The following is a 25429-nucleotide window of genomic DNA, read 5'->3' as shown; positions in this document are numbered from 1 at the left end:
CACATATTAAGTATTAATCACGTTAGGTTGATAACAAAAGCCATTTACTCTCTAAATTTTTTTCTTTGAGGGTTGATTCTATAGTTAATGGTACTAAATGCATCTGCTAATTTTTTTATATTTTTGTGCTGAAAGTTGTTTCCTTACCAGAATTGAATCAAAATAAATCTTCAGCTTTTTTTTTTTTTTTTATAAAAAAGCAACCAAAGTGACTAAACTTGAAAATTATTTTAAAATTGGTCTAAACGTGATATTATTTGTTGTATTTGAAACTAAGGTTTAAATATCGCAATGTTTTAACATACTTCTATTTTGTTGTAGTTGATTTGTAAGGTGCATATAAGTTAGTTTTAAATGTCTAAGATTTTTAAGGTTACAACCCGACGCTTCGGTCCAGATATCTGGGCGGAAGTTTATTATTTAAGTGAGAAAAAGTCCGTCAAACACTTCTGGATTCAATATAGCACATATCATGTGTAATTTAGAATCCGGAAGAATAACATTACCAGTAGCCGTATTCTCATCTCTCCGTTAAGCTTAACGGAGATTTAGTCAAAATTTCTTTTAAATTACATCAATAAAAAATTTATTTAAAATTATAATTTTTTAAACATAAATGTTTTATTTTGGTATAAGTTTTATTTTAACGAAATTATATAAATTTTTGTCATTTCTTTACTTAGATATTGTAATGAAATTTCAGACAAAGTTAGGCTTAACGGAGAGATGAGAATACGGCCGCAGATTCGAAAAGTCGCAAAGCTAAATTGATTCTGGCATATAAAGCATGAAAAGTAGAAACAATTTTTTACAAGTAGTTGGTAATAATAAATTTACTACAGAAACAAAAAATAAATTTTTTTTCTTCTGTAGTAAACTTTTACCCACTACATTATTGTCGTCGCAGTGGGGTAGCTATGTATAAGCGCGCGGGGCCAAAATAGCAAAAAGAGGCTTTTTTAAAAATTCCATATTTTCAAGAAAAAAGGCTTTTTAAAAATATATTTTGTTTGTTCTTTTTTTTTTTTTTTTTGCTCCTTTAATCGCTTATATGCGGTTTTGCGTAAAAAAAATTTTCATTTTTTTTACTTTTATATTCTAAAAAATATACTAATAATAATAGTTTATTTATTATTATACTATATTAAAAAAACTTATGGTTTAACAAAACAAGTAGGAAATTATCAATCGAAAAGACTAAACAAAAACACAACCTTTATATTGGGTTATTTTTTTTATTTATTTGATAAAATTTTCGATTTTTATCAAATCTGCAGAAAAATTTGCCTCTTAAAAAGAGCAAGTTAGTTGAAGTAATATACTCATAACAAAATACATGATCGTATTAACAAAAAAATTTGTATACATATTATAAAGAAGTACTATAAGGTATTCATAATATAAAGAAATAAAGGGAACATTGATTAAAATGTATTTTAATACAGCGATAAGGGAAAACTGTTGTTTAGAGGAATCTTAAAATTAATATATATATATATATATATATATATATATATATATATATATATATATATATATATATATATATATATATACACACATAAATGTTTATTTCTAAACGCCTAATAATAGTAACATTGATTCTACTTAGTAACAACTGCAAAAAAATTTTCCAACAACTATAAAGAAATTCTAATGGCGTTAAAATATAAATATTTTTATCGGATAAAGAACAATTAAATAAACCTTACTCAATATAAAACTCACAAAGAAATTCTATTTATCAAAGTTTGACATATATTAAATATAAAAAATTATCTAAACACCTATGTATATGAATTATTTGCGAAAAACAAAATTCAGATAATAATAATTAATATCCATGAAAATGTGCATGTAGAAAAATAAAAAATTTAAAAAATTCAATTAAAAAAAAAAAAAAAAAAAAAAAAAAGAAAAACCCACATGCAAAAAATTATAATTAAAAACTGGTACAATATTGGTATTGAAACTTAAATTTCATATATTGGTATTGAAACTTAAATTTCAATTTACTTTGAATTCTAGTTATTGAAAATAATAAAAATCTCTTTATTATACAAACTTTATTTTCGAAAAGATTTATGGCAACAATATTCTTATTTAAAAAAAAAAAATTAAAAAAAAAAAAAAAAAGGAAAGAAAATAGAAAGTTTAAATAATCTAAAATTTGGAACAATGTAAAAACTATAAAATAGTATAGTATCATCGAAATATAGTATTTTATTGGTTTCATATAAAAATTAAATGTTTTATGTTTTCCATCACACTAAGGCTTTCTGATAGATTTTCCGTACAACTCCTTTGCAAAAATGTGCCTTTATAAAAGTTTTTTTGTAATTTACGATGACTTGTAATCACCAACTGATGCATCTGAGAATATTCTCATAAACTTTAATTTTTCACAACTTTTTTAATATTTCATTTTATTGTTAAATATATTTATTTGGTACTTCTTACAGCCAGTCATCTTTGTCATTTGGAGATTTCTCCTCGAAGGGATAATGTTCAAATAACCATCGTTGGTTAGCATTATTAGTATCACATGCTCGAATAAGAATTTGATCTCCTTGGCCTTCTAAACATCTTTTCCGTGATTCGTGCATTATTAGGCCACTCTACAATATAAAAACATTAAAGACATTTATAAATTTGAAAATTAAAAAAAAAACCTTTTTATAAAAGTTTTTTTTATTACATAAACAACAATTTTACTTTGGTGTGTTTCCACTTTTGATTACCCCCTTGCTTATGACAAGGCCATAACTTTACTTTTGCATTAAGATCACTATCACTTAGGTCCAAACACAGTCCATCATGCCATATTTCAAACTTTTTTGTGAAGATAAAATACTAAACCAAGATTTAAAAGATATTTCATATAGAAGCAATAAAACAGTTTTTTATTTCAAAATTCTGAAAACAAAAATCCTTTTACAATAAAATAAAAATAGTGCCTGATTCGTTCCCATTTTGTGACAAGGATACAATCCAGGCTTCCCCCCCTGGTTATTTTGTGCAAGTGTATCAAGGCAACTCAATGTTCCAAGATTCTTTACCTAATAAAATATAAAAATAATTAATAATATTAACTAATTTGGAGTTGATTAAGTTAATTTTATATAATTTAATTAAAAGAAATAAAAAGATTTTAACTAACACAACTATTAATCAAAAGTGATCAAAAATACATACATCGCCTCTTCCATATGGATATTTATCTGGAATCTCTAATTCTGGAATTATATTTTGCAAATACCACTTGAAACTTTTGCATTTAAGGTCTTCTCTAAGCTTTTTTCTCTCGCTAACATCTCCACCTTGTTCTGGTTTTAAATTTGCACGAAATGAATAAAATATTTCTTTGAATTCATCCATCCAAACCTCAGCTACCCTTATACTGTTATGATCAGTTGAACCATCTGGACTTTTATAAGGGGCTCGTTCTCTGAAAACGTGTCCAACACGAGAGCATGGTATGATTTCAATTCCTTCTCCACACATCCATAACTTAAAAAACAAAAACATTAGATGACAATATTTTACATGAACTTTTTGGGTAAACATTTATATGTATATGTATATATATATATATATATATATATATATATATATATATATATATATATATATATATATATATATATATATATATATATATATTTATATATATATATATATATATATATATACATATTTATATACATATATATATATATACATATACATATTTATTTATATACATATATATTTATATATATGTAAATACATATATATTTATATATATGTATTTACATATATATTGTATATATATATGTATATATATATATACATATTTATATACATATATATATACATATACATATTTATTTATATACATATATATTTATATATATGTAAATACATATATATTATATATATGTAAATACATATATATTATATATATTTAAATACATATATATTTATATACATATACATATATATATATATATATATATATATATATATATATATATATATATATATATATATATATATATATATATAAAATTGCAATGAAATGTATCATTCAAATTTTATTTGTATAAAACACAAAAAAGATTAAAATTTTTTTGATAAAAATATTTAATGTATGGGTTTTCCTTGTGTCTCTGTTTTTATGACTACACAACTCTTTCTATTATCTCCTAATGAGGTTACAGCTCTAAAACTCAGTTTTATGGTTTGGAGCCTGGCTTGTAGTCAGGTTTCCTGAACTCTGTGGTAGCTCTCAGAGAGGCTGATTCCATCAACAGCTGAAAAATATCAAAGTATTAACAGTGCCATGTTGCGCATTGATGGTGTCCCTGTTTGTACTTTTGGTGTACACTGCCAAGGCCACATTTGGAGCCCTTTGTTACGGCTTAGGGTTTATAAATAGTAATGAGGCAATTGCTTGGGCTATTAAACAGTGTACTGAGTACTATCTATGCTTTGAGTCAAAATCTTTAACAAATTTAAAAATGAATAAAGTACCAAAAACTAAAAAACACACAAACCATCTTCATCACCAAGTTCTCTAAACCTATCATTCACTAACATTCGTGGTCTTCGAAGTAACTTTTCTTATGTTGAATCTTGTCTCTGGCAAAGTTCACCAGACCTACTTGCTCTTTGTGAGACTAATTTGAGTTCAGCTGTCTCATCTTGTGATCTTAGTGTTGATGGTTATCTTCCTTTAATTCGTAAAGACTCCAATAGTCACATGCTTGGCCTGTGCATTTACATTCATAAGAAATCATCAATTTGTCAGAAAACTAGGTTTGAATCCTCAGACTATTCTTTTATGTGCTTTCGTTTAGCACCACTTCACTCTATCGCCTTTCTCTTCGTTCTCTATCGCTCTCCTTATATCTCAAGACTGCACTCTTTTTGATGTTACTTCTGATCATATCGACCAAGCCCTCTCTTTTTATCCATTAGCCAATACTGTTATTGTTGGTGACTTGAATGCTCATCACACTGAATGGCTTGGCTCTAGTGTCAATGTGTCTCTGCAGGCATTAAAGCTACCAGCTTTTGCCTTTCTCAATCCCTAACTCAAAAAGTTAACTTTCCAACTCACTTTCCAGACAACCCGAATCATTTACCTTCTCTACTTGACTTATGTCTTGTTTTTGATCCTAGTCTGTGCTCAGTTTCTTCACATTCACCCTTAGGTGCTTCTGATCACAGTTTGATCTCTCTATAACTATCATCTCATTCTTCTTCATCATCTGAATCCCCTATCATCGTATCTCTTACAACTACTTTATAGCTGACTAGGATTCTTTTCCTGATTTTCTTTGTGATGGCCTTGGGGTAGAAATCTTTTGTCTTTCTGTTGTGCTTCTTACATAACTTCGTGGATTCAGGCTGGCATGGAATTTTTTATTGCCTCTCAATGATTCCAGGTCAAGCCTCACTCTTCTCCATGGTTTTCCTCACATTGTGCTGCTGTGATTGCTAATCGAAAACTGTAATTCCACCTCTCTTGTATGGTTCAGACTTTGTCACCTCACCTAAAGATAAAGCTGAGTCTTGTTTTCCAACCCGATGGAAAGCGGTATCTGTTATCCCTATTTTCGAAAAATCTGGAGAGCGATCTGATTCGTCTAACCACCGTCCCATTAGTTTTCTTCCTATCATAAGCAAGGTTTTTGAATCTTTATTTAACAAACACTTAATCTCTCATTTTGAATCATCATTTTCAACCACTGGGAGCATGGGGCTCCCAGTGGTTGGCAAACTTCAATTTAGATAAAACTAAATTTTTTTCAGCCAATCATTATTGCAATAATTTAGATATTCCTATATATATTAACGTAATGTATTTGATGAGTCATTTACTCTTTATCTTCTAGGATTAACTCTTACTTCTGATCTTTCTTGGAAACCCTATATTAAATCTGTTGCAAAATTAGCATCTGCTAAGGTTGCATCTCTTTATTGAGCTCTACAATTTCTTACTTCGGATTCTATTCTTTATCTCTATAAATCACAAATCCGGCCTTGTATGAAATACTGTTGCCATATCTGGGGCGGATCTTCTAATGATGCCCTTTCTCTTTAAGACAAGGTGCAAAAACACATTGTAAACATAGTTAGATCTGCTCTTGCAGCCAACCTCCAACCAATATTACATTGTCATAATGTTGCTTCTCTTTCTCTTTTCTACAAATATTTTAAAAGGGCACTGCTCTAAAAAGCTAGCGTCTCTTGTGCCATCTACTAAAATTCATTCTCGTGTTACTCATCATTCAACTAAGTCTCATCCTTTTTCTGTGACTGTTCCTAAGTGCTCCAAAAACGCTTATTTGTCTAGTTTTTGTCCTCGAACATCAGCTCTTTGGAATTTGCTTCCTTCATCTTGCTTTCCTAATTCATATAATTTGCAATCCTTTAAGTCATCTGTCAACCGTTATCTTGCTCTACAATCTTTATCTTTTCTCTTCCAGTAACTTCCAACTCTAATTAGTAGTTGCTTGCAGCCTTGTTGGAAGCGAAGATGTTTAATATATATACATATATATATATATATAAAGGGTGGTTAAATTTTAAGGGCCGATGTTGAATATGAACCAAACCTAAACGTAAATTATTTTTCTGTATTTAATGTGTCATTTCTCGATTTCAGACTGACTCAATTTGAACCATGGAAAGTTACACTATTGAGCAACGCGTTAAAGTTATTCAGGCCTATTATGAAAATGGGCGTTCAAATCAAAATGCATATCGTGCACTTCGTGAGTTTTTCGGCCAATTTAATCGCCCAAATGTGCGTACAATCGGAAAAATCGTGCAAAAATTTGAGCAAACCGGGTCTGTAGGAGATGTGACCAGCGCATGCTCGTACAGCTCGTACTGTCGAAAATATTGCTACTGTTCGCGACAGTGTGACTGAAGAGCTGTCCACATCAACTCGTCGTCATAGCCAACAATTGCACCTCTCACGCTCGTCGATGATGAACATTATGCATAAAGACTTGCATTTACACGCTTACAAGGTGCAGTTGACCCAAGAACTAAAGCCCACTGACCATCTCAAACGTTGTCAATGGTCAGAATGGTGGCAAGAAAAGGCAACCATCGATGATCAATTTCCGACAAAAATCATCTTCAGTGATGAGGCCCATTTTCACCTTAGTGGCTTCGCCAACAAGCAGAATTGTAGCGAACAAGGCGAATGTTAATCCTAGAGTGATTGTCGAAAAACCAATGCACACACAAAGAGTGACTGTTTGGTGCGGCTTATGGGCTGGTGGCATCATCGGACCATATTTTTTCCAAAATGATGCCGTCTGGCAGTTACTGTGAATGGTGTTCGCTATCGTGAGATGATAACGAACTTTTTATGGCCCGAATTGGACCATATGGATGTGGAGGATATGTAGTTTCAACAGGACGGTGCCACTTGCCACACAGCTAACGAAACAAAGGCTCTTTTGCGCGAAAAATTCAATGGCCGTGTTATCTCACATGGTGGCGATGTCAATTGGCCGCCAAGATCATGTGATTTGACACCGTTGGACTTCTTTCTTTGGGGGTATTTAAAAGAAAAGGTGTACGTTGATAAGCCAGCAACAATTCAAGAGCTAAAGGATGAGATAATTCGGCACATTAATGGCATAGAACCTCAATTATGCCTCAGCGTCATCGAAAATTTGCACCATCGGATGGAGGTGTGCCGCCGAGGTCGCGGCGCCCATTTGGCCGATATTTTATTCCATACATAATTGAATCATACCGTATTATCATAATAAAAAGATGTTACAATAAATTCCTTAATAATTTGTGTTTTATTCAAATTTAACATCGGCCCTTAAAATTTAACCACCCTTTATATTTCTTTATTAATTAAACCATATTAGATTAACTAATGTTTTAATATTAAAGAGTCTTTTAATGTTAAATCTCAAGTGCTGATCCTAAATATGCATACTTAGAAAAAGATAGTAATAAAAAAAAAACTTTTTTTTGTTTCATCTATTTTTACTTGACACTTTATATATATGCATCACACTAAAATTGGAAAAAGCTGGCAAAAGTGTACATATGTTGAACATATTTATTGCCTATTTCCCAATTTCAGTAAGATGTTAAAAACAATGTTTTATGATAATCTAATAATATCTAAAAGTATTTAAGAATACCTAATAGTATTAAAATTCTACCCAAATAGTATAAAAATACTTTTTATTGAAAAAAATATACTTTTTGTTATTTTTCTTTTTTATTATCTATTTATCATGGATGCAGATTGCCATCTGCGTCTCTGCATCTGCGATTTTGATCTGCGTTCAAAAATCAATTGTTCCTCTCACCTAAAATTCTTAATTATTTTCCCCCTCGTAGTTTATAAGCTTTTTTATATCTTTAAAGCTCCTGGATACCAAAAACTAGGATAAAGTAATCTATATGCGACTTTTAAATCTGGAGTCCTTTTTGGGACTCGGCATACCTGCTATTTATAAACTTAAAATATTCTATTAATAAAAATAGATTTTGATAGTTGGGTGAAAGTAAGACACCACTTGAAAAATTGATCCTGTGTTATTCCTTATCTATATTAATGATCTTCCTGAAAATCTTACATCTATTTTCTGATGCGTCATGAGGAAATATATATATATATATATATATATATATATATATATATATATATATATATATATATATATATATATATATATACAGACACACTGATTTTAGCTAATAACATAAAATAACAAAAAATTTAAGTTGTTGTTTTTATTTTCCATGAAAAAATCATGTAAACAAATAAAAACAACAACCGAAGAGTAATAAAAAAATTACACTTAGAAAAAAAGAACTTTTGAGCTAAATGACAACTATTCATTAGAAAAGAAATTGGAAGGAAAAAAAAAGTATTCAATCAAAAATTTAATTTGTACTTTTCTTTTTTTTTCTTCCACATATTCATTTCTTTTTGTATATAAATATATACATTTTTTAAACATTTTTATCATTGCATATTTTATTATTGATTGTTAATCATACTTTGCTCTTTAAATATTTCCTTAAGTGTTCTAGAGATTTTAAAAACTATTATTATGAGAAAAAATGACACTACTATTAGTATAAAACATTACTGATAGTGTAAAAAGAACAAAACATTAACACTGATAAAATGGACTAAAAAATGATAAAGAGCTTGATTTACAAAGCAAAAATTTAAATTTGCATTTTATTTTTATAAAACACGACTTGAGTTAAACACATAATATAAAGTATTCTAAACAACATAAAAAGTCTATAACTTAGAAATAAAAAATCTTAAATATTTTTAAAATAATATTTAACTAACCCTAAAAGACATTTCAACATTTTCACCTCCCCAGTATGTTAACTGTCGATCATAAGCGCCACTTTCAAAAAAATACTTTCTATTCATAGCAAATAAACCACCAGCCATAGTTGGAGACCTAAAGAGAAGATGTTTCAAGCTTTTAAACATTATAGCAGAGAATATGTTTCCATCATATCCGAAACCAATGTTAACAATATCTTAACAGAATAATTTTATTATTCAAATAACACTTATTAAAACAAAAATACAATAAAAACAAAAAACAAAAGTAACAAAAGCAGCAATTATAAATATTATTCAAAATACTCACAACAAAGCAAAAATTGGATTGTTGACCATTGGATGCATTATTTGGGTTATAATTATTTATTTGTTTGTCTTTCAATTAAAAATCTGCACTATTTTTTTTAATTTTTAATTTTTCTCTAGGTTTAATACTTTTAATTTAGCTTGTACCCCTTGATTTGTATCAAGGTACTCCATGAGGGAGGGGGGAGGGGAAGGACCATGATACAAACTTTGAACTTTACTTTAAACCTGTTGTGTACGGCATTAACATGGTAAGTAAAAAAAAATAATGGATTTTTTACTTTTACGCGAAACTTTATTAAAACTATTTTGTAATTTTGTATACAAAGTAGCAAAAATTTTAACTAATATATTTTGGTATTGGTAAAAATTTTAACTAATTTATTTTAGCGCTTATATATATAATTATGTTATAATTATATATATAAGCACTATTTTTTTTAATTTTTAATTTTTATTTTTTTAAACGTCTTCGCTTCTGGCTGCAAGCAACCAGTAACTAAAGTTGGAAGTTACTGGAAGAGAAAAGATGAAGATTGTAGAGCAAGATAACGGTTGACAAACAACTTAATTGATTGCAAATTATATGAATCAGGAAAGCAATATGAAGGAAGCGAATTCCAAAGAGCTGATGTTCGAGGACAAAAACTAGACGAATAAGAGTTTTTGGAGCACTTAGGAACAGTCACAGAAAAAGGATGACACTTAATTGAATGACGAGTAACACGGAAATGAATTTTAGTAAATGGCACAAGAGACACTAGCTCTTTAGAGCAGTGCCCATTATAGTATTTGTAGAAAAGAGAAAGAGAAGCAACATTACGACAATGTAATATTGGTTGGAGGTTGGCTACTAGAGCAGATCCAACTATGTTTACAATGCGTTTTTGCACCTTGTCTTAAAGAGAAAGGGCATCATTAGAAGATTCGCCCTAGATATGGCAACAGTATTTCATACAAGGCCGGATTTGAGATTTATAGAGATAGAGAATAGAATCCGAAGTAAGAAAGTGTCGAGCTCGATAAAGACATGCAACCTTAGCAGATGCTAATTTTGCAACTGATTTAATATATGGTTTCCAAGAAAGATTTGAAGTAAGAGTTAATCCTAGAAGATGAAGAATAGATGACTCATCGAGTACATCACCGTTCATAAATATAGGAAGATCTAAATTATTGCAATAACAATTGGCTGAAAAAAATTGAGTTTTATCTGTATTGAAGTTCACCAGCCACTGTGAGCCCCATGCTGTAGCAGAAGTGAGATCCTTTTCAAGCTCAAATGCCCCCTCCAAACAATCAGAGAGTGTTAGTTTCTTATCATAACAAGAATAAATGGTAGTATCATTAGCAAACAATGCCACCTCAGATGTGAGAATTTCTGGAAGATCGTTAATGGAAATTAAAAAGAGTATAGGGTCAAGGATAGAACCTTGATGAACCCCTGAAGTTACAGAATAAGAAGAATGCTGTCCATCAAGGAAAACTTTTATACTACAATTAGAAAGGAAGGATTCAATAATCTTAAAGGTGTTACCAGATACACCATAAGAAGTAAACTTATAGAGAAGACCAGCATGCCAAACTTTATTAAAAGCTTTTGAAATGTCAAGAGCGATGGCCTTAACCTCTCCACCTTTATTTAATGCACAACAAAACCTATCGGTTATTACTGTTAGCAAATCAGCTGTAGAACGAGAAGATCGAAATCCATATTGATGGTCAGAAAGTAAGTTATTAGATTCAAGAAAAGAGATTAAGTGTTTGTTAATTAAAGATTCAAAAACCTTGCTTATGATAGGAAGAAGACTAATGGGACGGTTGTTAGACGAATCAGATCGCACTCCAGAATTTTTGAAGATAAGGATAACAGATACCGCTTTCCAGCAGGCTGGAAAACAAGACTCTGATAAGCACTTGTTGAATAGTTTTGAGAGTATAGATGACAGCTGAGGAGAACACTTCTGCAAGACTATAACAGGTATGTTGTATGGGCCACAAGCTGTAAAAGAGTCTATGCAGGAAATCACATTAGATACAAAAGCTGGAGTGATATGAATGTCAAGCAATGGATCAACCTGTTTGTTGGTTCAAGAGATGACATTTATGAAAAGTTTTTAGCAAACAATTCAGCTTTGTCTTTAGGTGAGGTGACAAAGTCTGAACGATACAAGAGAGGTGGAATTAAAGATTTGCCCTTATTATTAGTACTATTAAAGATTCTCCAGAAGTCACGAGAGCCTAATTTTTGAGATGAGATACAAGATTTCATGACCTGAAAATAGCGGGCTTTGGGATCAGAAACAAGGCATAAGTCGAGTAGAGAAGGTAAATGATTCTGGTTGTCTGGAAAGCGAGTTGGAAAGTTGACTATTTGAGTTAGGGATTGAGAATAGCAAAAGTTGTGGGTTTTAATGCTTGCAGAATCACTGACACTAGAGCCAAGCCATTCAGAGTGGTGAACATTAAAGTCATCGACAATAAACCCTAAGCCGTAACAAAGAGCTCCAAATGTGGCCTTTGCAATGCACACCAAAAGTTTTGATAAAAAAAACTTAAATAAAATTAAATTTATTTTCATTTTGTTTTTATTTTATTGTAATGATTGATTTTTTCGCTTGAAAAACGCTTGAAGCAAAGATTATCATAATATAATTTAATTCTGATAAAAAATATATGATTTAATTTAAAATTAATTTAATAAAAATATATAATTTTATTCTGATAAAAAAAAAAAAAAAATTAATTTAGATTTAAAAAATATATAATTTAATTTTGATTTAAAAAATATAATTAAGTTAATAAAAATTAAAGTAATCCTTGGGTTTAACTTAACTGTCAAATTTATTTAAAAACATTACTAAATATTGTTCAACATTTAAATTTTATTTATTCTTAAAAAAAAATTATCTCATTTTTATTGCAATTGTTATTTCTGTTTTCCTTCCTAATCATTTTTTTTTTACTCAAAATTAAACTTTAAATAAATGGCTGCATCAAAAATTTGCACAAAACGTGCAAATTTTTGCACAAATCGCAAGTTACAACGCAGCAATTATTCTTTAATAAATAATATATACAGCGATATAACTTTAATAAATGATGTTTGGAAAAATAATCTTTGCTTTTACAACAAAATTTAATTTTTTATTTGTTAATAAAATAATAAACTTTTAATAAATAAAGTAAATAAAGGTAATTTTTTTGTTAGTTGCTAATTTTTTTAAATAAAAAATCATTTGTAGTTACAAAGCCGTAATTAAAAATTTAAGAAAAAATCATTTAAAAATTCAATTTTTTTTACATATTTTAATTCATTTATGCAAATGACGAGAAAAGAAAGAAATTTACTAATATCAAACATTTAAAAAAATGTAATATTAAATTTAATTATTTGATATTAAAAAATAAAATAAAATAAACATTCCCTTATAGTAATAATAAAAAAAAAAAGTTAATATTTAACTTTTTTCATGATAATTAATATTATTGCAGTAATTTAAAAAAGTTAATGTCTTTAAAAAATAAAAAAATAAAGAGATCTTATGACCTCAATTCACATTAGGCTAATGCGTTAAGCATTTTTTATTAAAAAAATTGTTACAAAGCAAAAACCGTGTTTCATGGTGACCTACTGGTGACCTAAAGTGTTTCATGGTGACCTACTCTTCCCAATATACTTTTTAGTTTTTTTAACTTGAAATTGACTATTATTGTAAATGTGGTTATAATGAAAGTATGATAATAATTTTAAATAAAAATTCAATTGTTATGATCATTAAACTTAAAACTAAATTCGCGCTATTAGGATCTTTCAATAAATATAAACATATATTCTTATCATAAAAACATAGAGGTAATGTGTCTATCTGTGGACATTTTTCATTTTTAGAGGTAAACTCTAAAACTATACTGCATAAAGAAAAAGTAACAAATGAACTTTGTTTTTAATCAATCTAAAAAAAAATTTTCGTAAAAAAAAACTAAAAAAAAAAATTTTAATAAAGATTTATGGTTGTTTGAGTGAAAAAAAAGTTTTACTTAAAAAAAAAAAATTGCTACTATTTTTCATTGTGTCAAAAACTTTTGACTCGTTGCTACTTTTGATTTTACTTGCATTTTTTAGTTACGCAATTTACAGTAATATTTTAAATATAACTGTAAAATCATTAAATGAAATGCACTAATAAAATTCTCTTAGAATAAGAATGAAAAGTAATTAAAAGTAATTGAAAGCTTCAACTAATTCTTCACGCAAATGCATGGGTTATCATACTGGTATAAATGATAAACATAAATTACATTTTAAAACAGTTAAGTGTTTGGTTCTATAACCTCTGACTGAAACAAATGTATATATAAAAAAAAATTATTTACTTAATAGGATCTGATTCATATTTTCTTCTCATCTTTTCACGTGGAGGCAATGGACCCCAATTAAACATTAACTCCCAACTGAAAATTCCTCTGTTGTATGAACCTTTCTCAGAACTATATTCGAAATTTTTAAAAGAAATAACTTCAATATCCGGTACAACAGCAAGCTTAGGGTTTTCTTGTAACCGAGCAAGCAATGGTTCCAACCAACCAAAACTAGCTTCACAGTGAGAGTCTAAAAAAACTAATACTTCTCCAACAGCATTATCTGCACCAATTAACCGAGCTTGAGTCAATCCAACTCGAACAGGAGATCGAATAAGTTTAACTTTAGATAAAGTATTGACATAATTCTCTAGCTTTTCACCAAGATGACCTATACAAATTTATACAAATAGTTTTATTATAATTTTATAGCAAAACACCTTTAACTAGTTTATTATTTTATATGCTAACTCAATTTTATATAATTAGTTAAAGTCTTTTAAAGAGCAAACTACCCCAAAAAAATTTTTCTTGTTTAAGTTTTCACATATACATACAAATACAACTTTTTTCAATAAAAAAAGATAAAAGAAAAAAAAAAAAAATTCATTATAATTTTTTTTTATATAACCATACTTTTTTGCTTAAATAAAAGTCCTAATATATATTTAGAAATTATCTGCTTAAATTTAAATCCTCTGATGTATGCAGTTGGCTATTTCAGTATCATTAATGACTCTTTATTCAAGACTAAGTACACCAGAATACTTGGGTGTATGTCCCAGTGGGCACAATACATGTTTTAGCTGTCTTAAAAACAGGTTATTACATGTTAATACATGTTTTAGAAATATTTAATGTCTTATTCCCTGGATGGATGGGGTGCACAATGATCACATCATACTGATATCAATTGGGGTTCAGAGTTCTAGTAAAGATTAGTTTGAGTTTTGAAAAAATATTTAAAATTTGTTTCAATACAAAATAAATATTCTTAATAAAAAAATTTCATTTCACAACAACAATAATTATTTCTCATTGTACAAAAACCAGGTGATCAAACTTTTCATGCTATTGTTAAATCCAATTCTCTAGATATTAACTATACTGTAAAAGATACTTTATTTCATTAGAAATGCTTCATTTAGTAAAAAAGTATTTATTTAAGCAATTAAAGAATATTTAATTGAGCTGCACAACTTTACAAGTGTCCTTAACTCTAGTTAAGGATAATTAAGATATATATTAAAAAATAAAAATCACAACCAACTTTAAAGTGACACAAAAAAGTAAATCTGAATTAAAAAAACCACTTTCACTTAAAATTACAAGGTAACTTAGGTATTAAATGTAACTTTATATTATTAGGTAACTTTTGCATATTAAGCCACTAAAAGTTCTGTTATCACAAAAATTTTTACACCAGTGATTAAAACAATAAAACTTTTAAAATTTTATAAATATTCTTTTATATTAGTTAACTGCTTATGCCCCCTTCTTTGCTACTAAATAAGGTACTCCACCTTTTTAAAAAAAACTAAACAAATAATAATGTTAAAACATTTATCTCTTAAAAGTTGAGAGGTGAATACTTAGTTGTGTTAAGGAATTGTGATCAAAGAGATTAACTATTTCTCAATTTTTGTAACAATTGACCAACCTTGATTAACAAGACTGCTAAGTAGAAAAACAAGTCAAGCACTGTACTTAAGAGTGATGAATAAGTAATCAGACAAAATAAAAACTTAATAAACAAAAAAATATCTTATTTTTAAATTTAAAAAAAAAACATAAATTTTATTCTAAAATAAAGTATTTAGTTATGAATAAAAACCACTTTTATATAAAAAAAACTCTATTATCTACAAAATATTTCGATTCTAATTTGAAACCATTCACAAACAACTGTACGAAATTAATTTGATCCAATAAATTAGAACTTGCTATATTAAAGTTTACCAACCTCACATGTAAACTTTGGAGAGTTTTGTCTCCAAAAATTCACAATTCTTGCAGATGAATGATAAAAGCTTGTTGATATGAATGATAAAACATTCATTAATATGAATTGATGTATTGATTGCAACAGCCTTAAAAAGTGCTTTTCTTTACACTTTATATCAGTACTAACTGTGCACGTTTCTTTATTGTTTGAGTAGTATCCAGAATTTCCAGCCATGATATCACCAGCAAAACAAAAGTAATTTTAATCATTGACAATCAGAAAGGATTTCATATTAGAGAGCTGTTTAACAAATTTTTTGCTTCTTTTTATGAAGTTCAAATAAAAGTGAAGAAAAAAAAATTGTATTGTATTAAGGGATATTTTCATATTTTCTGTACTAAATATTCATTTTTTAAATAGATTATTAATTGTTGATTTTTAAAAATATTTTTTAAATAGTAAACATTTCATAAACATTTCATAAACATTTTATCAATATACATCAAACAACATTGTTTAATTTGCTAGTATTTATCATAATTTATCAAAAAGTAACTATACATTACCTAATATCAGAGGCATGGTTGGATTCATGCATCTTGAATCCGACCATGCCTCTGGTATTGGGTAATGCATAGTTGATTTTTGTGTAGCAAAGGCAGTACTCTAACACAGTTTAGTAATGAACAAATATTATAACATATTTAAGAAGTTGTTGTCTTTTTAAACAAATAGAATAACATGCTAACTTTTTAAAATTTAAAGAACTTTATCGAATAATTTAAATTCATTTTATATTAAAAATAGATAAAAGAACAACTTTAATATAAACGGTTAATAGCATATCAAACTTAACTACATTAATTTTAAAATTTTTACCACACATTAAACACTAAATTGATACCATATTTTTCTTTAACACTTGCATCGTCTACTAAAATAATTTCTTTTAACATGTGAGGTGGAGAGCGAGCTAACACTGTATGTACAGTTCGCAGGAGAACTGACCATGCTTCATTGTGGAAAATTACAATTACACTTGTTGTAGAAAGTTTTACAGGATAATCTACATTGAAGCACCTGAAAAAAATTTTTATAAGTAGGCATTAAAAAATTTAAGTTTCAAATTGTATTAGGACAGTTTTAACAACATATATATACATAAATGCAGCTATACATAAACATTAGTTAGTTAAATAAAATAGCTAAATATAAATACAGCCTTACATAAACATTAGTTAATTAAATAGAAAAGCTATATTATTATAAGTGAACTGGATTCGATACTTCATAGACTGAACCAAGCTAGTATGTAAGAAATAAACGAATTAACTGTGCACAGTGATAGCAAGAGTGGAATGGTTAAATTTTTATTTTTATGTTTCATTTTAAAATATAAATGTAGCGTTAAGACTAGTAAACAACCGAAGTTGATATTTGACTGGGGCATTTTATACATCCTAAAGTATATTTTTTTAAAGTATATCTTTTTAATTCAAAATTCATGTTATATTTTGTATATATATGTATATATAAACATCACTACGATCGACATGATCATCATAATCATCATTATCATCATCATATCATCATCATCATCATCATCATCATCATCATCATCATCATCATCATCATCATCATCATCATCATCATCATCATCATCATCATCATCATCATCATCATCATCATCATCTTCCCAAATACTACACCATATAAATACTAAAGTTTATATAAATATGAAAGGATATTGTATGCCAGGATCTAAATAAATAGCAAACATATTTTCATGTCCATAATATGTATGCATAAAGCGCATCTCAGAAGCTTTTATTCCTTCTGGACTAAAAGTTTGGAAGCTTTTATTCCTACTCTTCAATTTTAAGTCAAACCTCATTCTACTCCATATTTTTCACCATCTTGAGCAGTTGCTTTATTAGTCATTTATTTCATCTTTTTTACAAGAACATCTCTCTTCAGAACAAATGCCCATTTATTATTCCAAGAAGCCAATGTAAAAAGGTCCCGTCTGATGTTAAGCTCTGTTATTCTCAGTTTACTAAATCTTGTATCTTATATCAGTTGTTAGTTTCTAGAGACTTTAGGTTAGTCTTCAACATTGTCATTAACTAAAGTAAGTCTAACATTTAATCTTATTAATTATATTATATTTAATGTTTAATTTTTAAAAAGTTCTAAATAAGTGGTTCCAATTTTTCAAAACTCTAGAAAACTTTGACCTCTCTAACTATGCTACAATTAGAACTTCACTTTGTTATTAGTTTTTTTATATAAAGGTTTTAAGATTATTAAATTATTTCTGACTAACTGCAGTAATAAAGTTAATCTTGAAGGCCTACACTCTTCTTTATTTCAAGTAACTTTAAGGGTACCACAAGGTATCTTGCGGTACCTATAAATCTTTGCTCCTGTATTGTTTCTTATCTACAATATCAATCAAGACATCAAAACTCATTTATTTACTACAAAAAAATACTACAATAATGTTGGTATTCCTACATTGATAAATAACAACTTTCTTACTCTCAGACAAAGTCCAAAAGCACATTATAAATGTAATGCGGTCATGGTGTTGAGGTAGAGCGCTTGCATCATAAGCAAGAGGTACTGAGTTTGATCCCCACCTTGTCCCTGGTAGTAACGCGCTCAACTGGTTTCTCTGAACAGCGGCCTCGGTTGTCAAGGTTTGTGTTTCGGAGTTATATAATTGAGAGAGGGTTATAACCACAATTAAGTAGCTTCCTCGCCTTAGTGGCATTTTCAGCCTTGGGGAGTTGAATTAACATAAAAAAATATAATAACAATAAAGTAGACCTGCTTTATTTGCCAAGCTTGAGCTACTCTTCCATTGTTGCAAGGTTGCATTTCTTTTTTCTACAAATGCAATCATGGTCAATGCTCAAACAAGCTATCATCTTTATTATGATAAACCAAAACTCATTTTTGCTTGTTTCTTATTCAACAAGTTACATCCTTTTACTATATCTGTCCCTTCATGCTATAACATTTTTTATTAATCCAGTTTTTTTTCTTGCACATCAAAAAAACCTTATAACTATTAGCCATCTTTTATATACAACCTACAACTTTTCTAGTCTTCATTTAACCATTTCCTAGTATTTTTACTTATTCTCTATTTTAAAGTAACTCATAACTTAATAGTGGTTGGTTGCAATCTTGTTCAAAGTAAATTAGATTTTGAAAATATATAAATATATGCCAGTATTTAATAAATAGTAAATGTAAGCATAAAATTATAATATATAAAGTATTATAAATTTTTTTCTAGCCCCAGCTATCAATCCCTGCCGAATCTTATAGTTTAGCCGGGGCCTGATTTGAAAAAAGTCTCATTTTTAGTCAGGGCCCTAGTCACTTACTAGTTAAAACTTATAAAAATTTTAATTTTAAGTTCAAAGAAGGCTGAATGCAATTATCATTATTCCAAAATACATCCAAATTGTAGAACAATGAATGAAATAAATATGGCTAATTGACTTTCATAAATCCTGCAAAAACAGTGCACACAATTTGTTTTCGAAATGACTAAAGTATTGCACAATGTTTCAGCAGCAAATTTTATAAAACACAATTCCATTAATCTTTACTCCGTTAAATGGAAGTGTAGGCAATTAAATGAAAACAGAGTTGTAATTGGGTTGCTCTTAACATAATACATATAGGTGCAGAATTGTACTTATCAATGATCGACTGTGGTCTGTCAATGTCAACACATTTCGATTTAACACTTTTGTAAGGTTTGCTGAAGAATGGTGCGCCAACTTGGAATATTGAGCTCATACCATGGGTTGGATCTTTTTACTTGAGAAGTAAAAAGATCAGACTCATGAATTAGAGATTAATTCTTAGACTTACTTTAGTTAATGACACTGTTAAAGATTAACCAAAAGTCTCTAGAACCTAACATCTGAGATAAGATATAAGATTTAGTTAACTGAGAATAACACATCAGACAGAACTTTTTTACACTGGCTTCTTGCAATAATGAAAGGACATTTGTTCTTAAGAGAGACGTTCTTGTAAAAAAATTAAAAAAATGAATAATGTTGAAAAATGTGGAGTAGAATGAGGCTTGACTTAAAATCGAAGAGAAGTGATAAAAACTTCCTAACTTTTATTCCAGAAGGAATAATTTAGATATCAGCATGTAGAGAGGTAGCAGCTTCAGTAGAAAATGGTAGTGGTAGAAGTAATAAAATTTGAAGAGAGTGCCTTACATATTGTATGAATTATGCTGTTTCTCTAACAAAAAAAATGCTCTATATTTTTTATATTAGAGAAACAGCATAAAAGAGAAAGGCTAAAGCCTGATGATGATGATGATAATGATGATATTGTTGATGATGATCATCAGGCTTTAGCCTTCATCTTTTATGCTGCTGCTGCTGATGATGATGCTCATAATAATGATGATGATGATGATCATGACCATATAATGATGATGATGATGACAATGATCATGATCATGATGATGATTATGATGATTATAATAATGTTTATATATGCATACATATACAAAATATAACATGAATTTTAAGTAAAAAATATATACTTTAGGATGTATAAATGTTTATGCAGTCCCGGTAACAAACCCAGCCCCAGCCACAGTCAAATATCAATCCCAGTCACTTACTAACATGAAAGTCCATCTTGGCTGTTCTAAAAATACATACCTTTACAAGATTTTTGGTGCAGTTGATGTTTAAGAAATATTTGAATTCTTGTCATGATAGATGTGACTGTTATTTTGATAGCAAGTTTGTTGACACATACAACCTTCAAATTTTAAAAGATTTAAATGTAAATTCTGATTAGTTGTATTTATGCTACAGCAAAATGTAACCAGAGAATTAGCTCTCTTTTACTGTTTTAACTTTGATGTTGACAGTCTTTTTAAAGCTGGAAAATTACCCAGTTACATAACCAAACATACTAGGGAGTGACTGTTTATCTATAAGGTTTGATATGCAAAAGCATTTCCATTCCTTTAAGACAAGCAAAATCATAGTAGAAACTGTGAAAAAAGGATATAGCTTTGTGCAATGTTTGAAGTATAAATTTTATGTGTTTAGTAATCATAATTGCTTAAATAAATTTCATCAAGTTTATATTGTTTAATAATTAAAATTCAGTAAATTATAATTGGAATCAATTCTAGAAAGTAATTGCTAAAAAATAATAAGTTATGCTCAATAACTTGATTATCTTTGTTCCGTATTTTGTTAATATTTGGTCATACTTGTACAATATGACCAAATATTATCAAAAGTTGATATTTGATCATATTGTGTTTAGTCAAGATTTCAAATAAACTGATAAAATAAATTTATTTAAAGAATTTTGAAAAAATACTTCAAATAAATTTAGGCCATTACAGACAAGAAGGCTACTTTAATTGTGGTACAAGCCTCTCTTAACTCTATAACTTCAAAACATGGACCTTATCAAACAAGGCTGCTGCGCAAAGAAACAATTAACAGGGATGGGGTGGAGACGCAACTTGGAATGTTTCTCTTATGAGGCAAGCGCTTTACCAATAGGCCTGTAGCAATTGGGGGGCAGCAGAGGCATTTACCTCCCCCCCCCCCAATAATTTTTCAAATAAATAATTTTAAAAATTTATCTGACAAAAAAAAAAAAAAAAAAGTCCCTAAAACTATTTCAGGGCTCCTTAATCCAACACTGCCACCCCTTCCCCCTCAATACAATTTTTTTTAATACGGGCCTGACCTCTATTGCATAACTTAGTTACTTTTATGTTTACTTTTTAAAAAAATATTAGCAGTTTTTTTTGTAACATTGGATCATAATTGGTGTAAAAATCGGTTAACAATTACAACCACAGGATCATGTTACTCTATGCTAATGATAACTTAACACACTTAAAACATTTATAAGCAAACTTTAAAATTTAACATTCCTACTTACGACGAATCTCGATTATCAGGAATACTTCTTTCAAGTGAGATCTTTGAACTTGCTAACTCATTGAACCCATAGTCATCAAAACTTTTATCTTCTATAGCCTTTTCATTAACTGAATTGGACACAGCTTGTCCTTCCATCCCGGCACTGCCAGGTTCTGGATTTAGAATGTTTTTATAAAATTTTCTAAAATAATCTATTTTAACTTTTGTTGTTTCATCAGCAACAATTTCATTTTCAACATAGTTTCTTGTTAAAGATACTTTTTCTGAACCAGTCAGAAACAAAGCAGTAAAATCAATAATAATCCAAAATAATGAAGTAATTAATATTGCTGCACAAACATATCTCTTTGTAAGTCTCATTTTATGAGTTTATACATGGTTTAATACATCTAAAAAATAATTAAAAAAAAACTAATTTGTAATAAAATAGAATCTCATTTCAAGATTATCAATATTTTAAAATATTTTCAAATGATAAAAGAACTATATATTTAAATAATGTGTGACTTTTCCTTCTCATTCTTAACACAACTTTCATTATAAATATAATATTAAGCAACATACACTTTAAAGGTTGACAAAACTTACTTTTTTATAAAAAAAAAAAAAAAAAAAAAAAACTGATCTAACAACTGATCAAATTTAAAAAACAACAAGATTGACCACTGCTTGTTGGACTCTTGGTGGATTTTTTGGATACATTTTCAAGTCAATATTAGGTTAGTAACTTTTCACAAGAATCCAGCTCTATCAAAAGTTTTAATTTTAATTTAATTATGTGGTGGTAATTTATCCTTTTAATCATATAATTATAGTTTTGGTTTGAAAAGCTAAGCATGTCCTATCTAAAACAATCAGACAATAATTTGGTTTGAAAAATGCCATAGTTAGACTCTCAGGCACATTATAACTTAACCAAGACTATCAGTAAATAAAAGCACTTTGTGTTTAAATATTGTAAAATTTTAATAAAAGCTGTATATATTTTTATAATTTAATATTGTGCTTAAAGCCTATATACATGTCCAACGTTGAAAAAGAAGCGAATTCTTGATACTATTATCATTAATAACAAGAATACTATTTGCATTTTTTATTAATACATAATGCTACAACTATGATGCTTACATAAAGTTACTTTATATCATTCATAAATATGGATTTGTTGGATAAATATTGATCATTATCATAAATATTAGATTATGAAAAAATATGTTAAAAATATATATTCACTTTTTCTATTGAAAGAATTAACATTCCTAAAAAACTTGTCTTACCGAAAAAAAAATATATGTATATATAAAAGCAGTTTTAATCAAACTTTTAAAAAGATTAAATACATTAAATTTATTTTATGTTTTCCAAATGTTTAATACACACGGTCAATACCTATATTATGTGTGTTGTTTTAATATTAAGTTTAAAAATTTTAATTAAATAATTTAATAACAAAACCGCACGGTGTTTCATTATAATATTTACAATAAACGACGACAAGTTAATTACATGTTTAGGCAATCGTTCTTCATCAACATTTTCAATTCACTAAGGGAGAAAATTATTGGGGTTGATAGGCTCACATAACTATTATGCGTCACGCAATTTATGTTTATTGATTTGGTTAATCGAAACTTTATATACATTACGACCTCTGAGCATCCATGCATACTTAGATAAAGGCCGTTTGTTATTATTTATTGAAATAAATTTAAACTTATTACAAGTTAAAAAAAAATTGATGAACTTATTATGCAAAAAATCACACGCTGAACAATTTGTTGTAAAATAATTTTTTTATCAATATAATTCAAATTTATAAAATTTAAAGTTTACTTTTTACAAACACCCTGCTAATAAATACTGTTAAAATGCTCAAATGACAAATATACGTTAACACGGGAGACAAAGTTTTTTTTTTAGTAAAAACTAACTACAAGAAAAATTAAAAGAAAATAATCTAAACAAAATTTTGAAAAAAATAAAAAAGTATTGAGCTAATTTGAAAAAACACAATTTTTTTATTTTTTTAAAAGTTTAAAGAGGATATTTTATTTAAAAACGAAGACCCGTAAAATAATTAAAAAGCAGAAAGTTGAAATTTTTCCGCAAAATGGTCCAAAAATTAGATCATAGTAGACATGGCGTGCACCTCCGATTTAAAACATCTAACTTCTCAAGAATTTGTGGCGGGAAAGCCACTAGATAATCAAAACAAGGTATAAAGATGTAAAACTTTTCCATTACCAGGCCAATAATCTGTTTAGTCTTATTTCTTTATCGTTACTGTTTGATGTAACTCGAAACACTTTTTAAAATTTTTTCTTCATATTTTTCATTTAATATTTTCTAAAATTTATAACTAATGAATTTAAATATCATAGTCCCTTCTATCCTGATATGCTCCGGATTTTTCGAAGTGTCGTACAAAATTTAGTTAAATTTAGAAGTTATCTAGTGTGGTGAAAAGTTATTATTTTTTGGAATATAATTTAAGTATCTAATTTTATATTCCTTAAGTTAAAGAACTAAACTTTTGCCTTAAAACTAACCAATTATTTATGAAATGCTATTAAAATTGAAATAGCAATTACATTTATTAACTTTATTAAATCTTTGAGTATTTTTTGTTTCGCATCAGGCATTTTCAGAGTATATTTATAAGTTTGTTCAAGAACTTATAGTAAATTAATTTTACATTTTAAATTGTCAAAGGTTTTAGTTATGACCAACTTAAATGTTTAAAAGATAGCTTGCACATAACATACTTTTTGTAACAGATTTTAAGGAAATAGCAAAGAGTTATAAATGAATAAAAGAAAACAAGGGAATTTTCCAAAATAATAAAAAATTATGTAATCATATAAAAGTTATTTCTTCTCTTAATTAATTAAGTAGATCTTAAATAAAAACTAGACACTTTAAATGACCTTTGAGAGGGAGAGACTTCTCTACAGAAACATTTTGCTCAGGCATATAATTTTCAGAAAACTGTTTTAATAAGCTACCTTTAAAAGTCTTAAGCCTGCACAAGTTATCATTATGATTTTCTTTTTCCTGGTCTGTAAAATGAACTGTTTTATGAATGGACTCAGGTTGATCACTCTGCATAAGCTCAAAAAAAGGTTTAAAAATAACTATAAATAAATTAAAAGTATGTTCTTTATTCTAAAACATTTAATAATAAGGGTTGTTTGTTCATTTCACAATATTATTGTACTTGTCTATAGGTTGAACAATGTTGTTGATAATACTCGTAAATATGTTTTTAGTACTGCAAACGAACAGTTATGCTTTCCACTAAGTTTACATAGTGAAAGGAAATTCTCGTTTTCTAGGAATATCATCCCAAATAAGCTTGAGGAAAAATTTAAATCACATACAATTTAAATCTTAAACTTGAATTAAATAAAGTTAATTTTTTCAACATTGCAAAAAAAAAAAACTAAAATGTATATCAGGGATATATTGATTTCTTTTGATCCTCTACTGAAAGTT

At 28.0% G+C, this 25429-nt stretch overlaps 2 protein-coding genes across 3 annotated transcripts in view; one reads left to right on the top strand and one right to left on the bottom strand.

Annotated features, from left to right (window-relative positions):
- Window positions 1-1662: 1662 nt before the first annotated feature.
- Window positions 1663-22327, bottom strand: LOC100215859 (polypeptide N-acetylgalactosaminyltransferase 13). Its single transcript, XM_065810137.1, has 8 exons — window positions 21933-22327; window positions 16870-17045; window positions 14036-14411; window positions 9347-9464; window positions 3196-3510; window positions 2958-3059; window positions 2716-2853; window positions 1663-2618 (listed from the first exon to the last, which is right to left on the bottom strand). The coding sequence occupies exons 1-8, from the start codon at window positions 22292-22294 to the stop codon at window positions 2457-2459; spliced, it is 1749 nt and encodes a 582-aa protein (XP_065666209.1). The 5' UTR covers window positions 22295-22327; the 3' UTR covers window positions 1663-2456.
- Window positions 22328-23866: 1539 nt separating this feature from the next.
- The window catches only part of LOC100212263 (DNA-directed RNA polymerase I subunit RPA2), an 89623-nt gene continuing 88060 nt past the window's right edge, over window positions 23867-25429 (top strand). The window contains exon 1 of one of the 2 annotated variants that reach the window (XM_065810135.1): window positions 23867-24150. In XM_065810135.1, coding sequence (XP_065666207.1) covers window positions 24073-24150 — 78 coding nt within the window. In that variant the 5' untranslated portion in view covers window positions 23867-24072. The remainder of the gene's footprint in view (window positions 24151-25429) is intronic. The other variant, XM_065810136.1, reaches the window with a different exon arrangement.

Source organism: Hydra vulgaris, chromosome 11, assembly GCF_038396675.1.
Source record: "Hydra vulgaris chromosome 11, alternate assembly HydraT2T_AEP".
Taxonomy (NCBI): domain Eukaryota; kingdom Metazoa; phylum Cnidaria; class Hydrozoa; order Anthoathecata; family Hydridae; genus Hydra; species Hydra vulgaris.
Note: the sequence above shows the minus strand (reverse complement) of the source record. Positions and strands in the feature narration are given on the sequence as shown.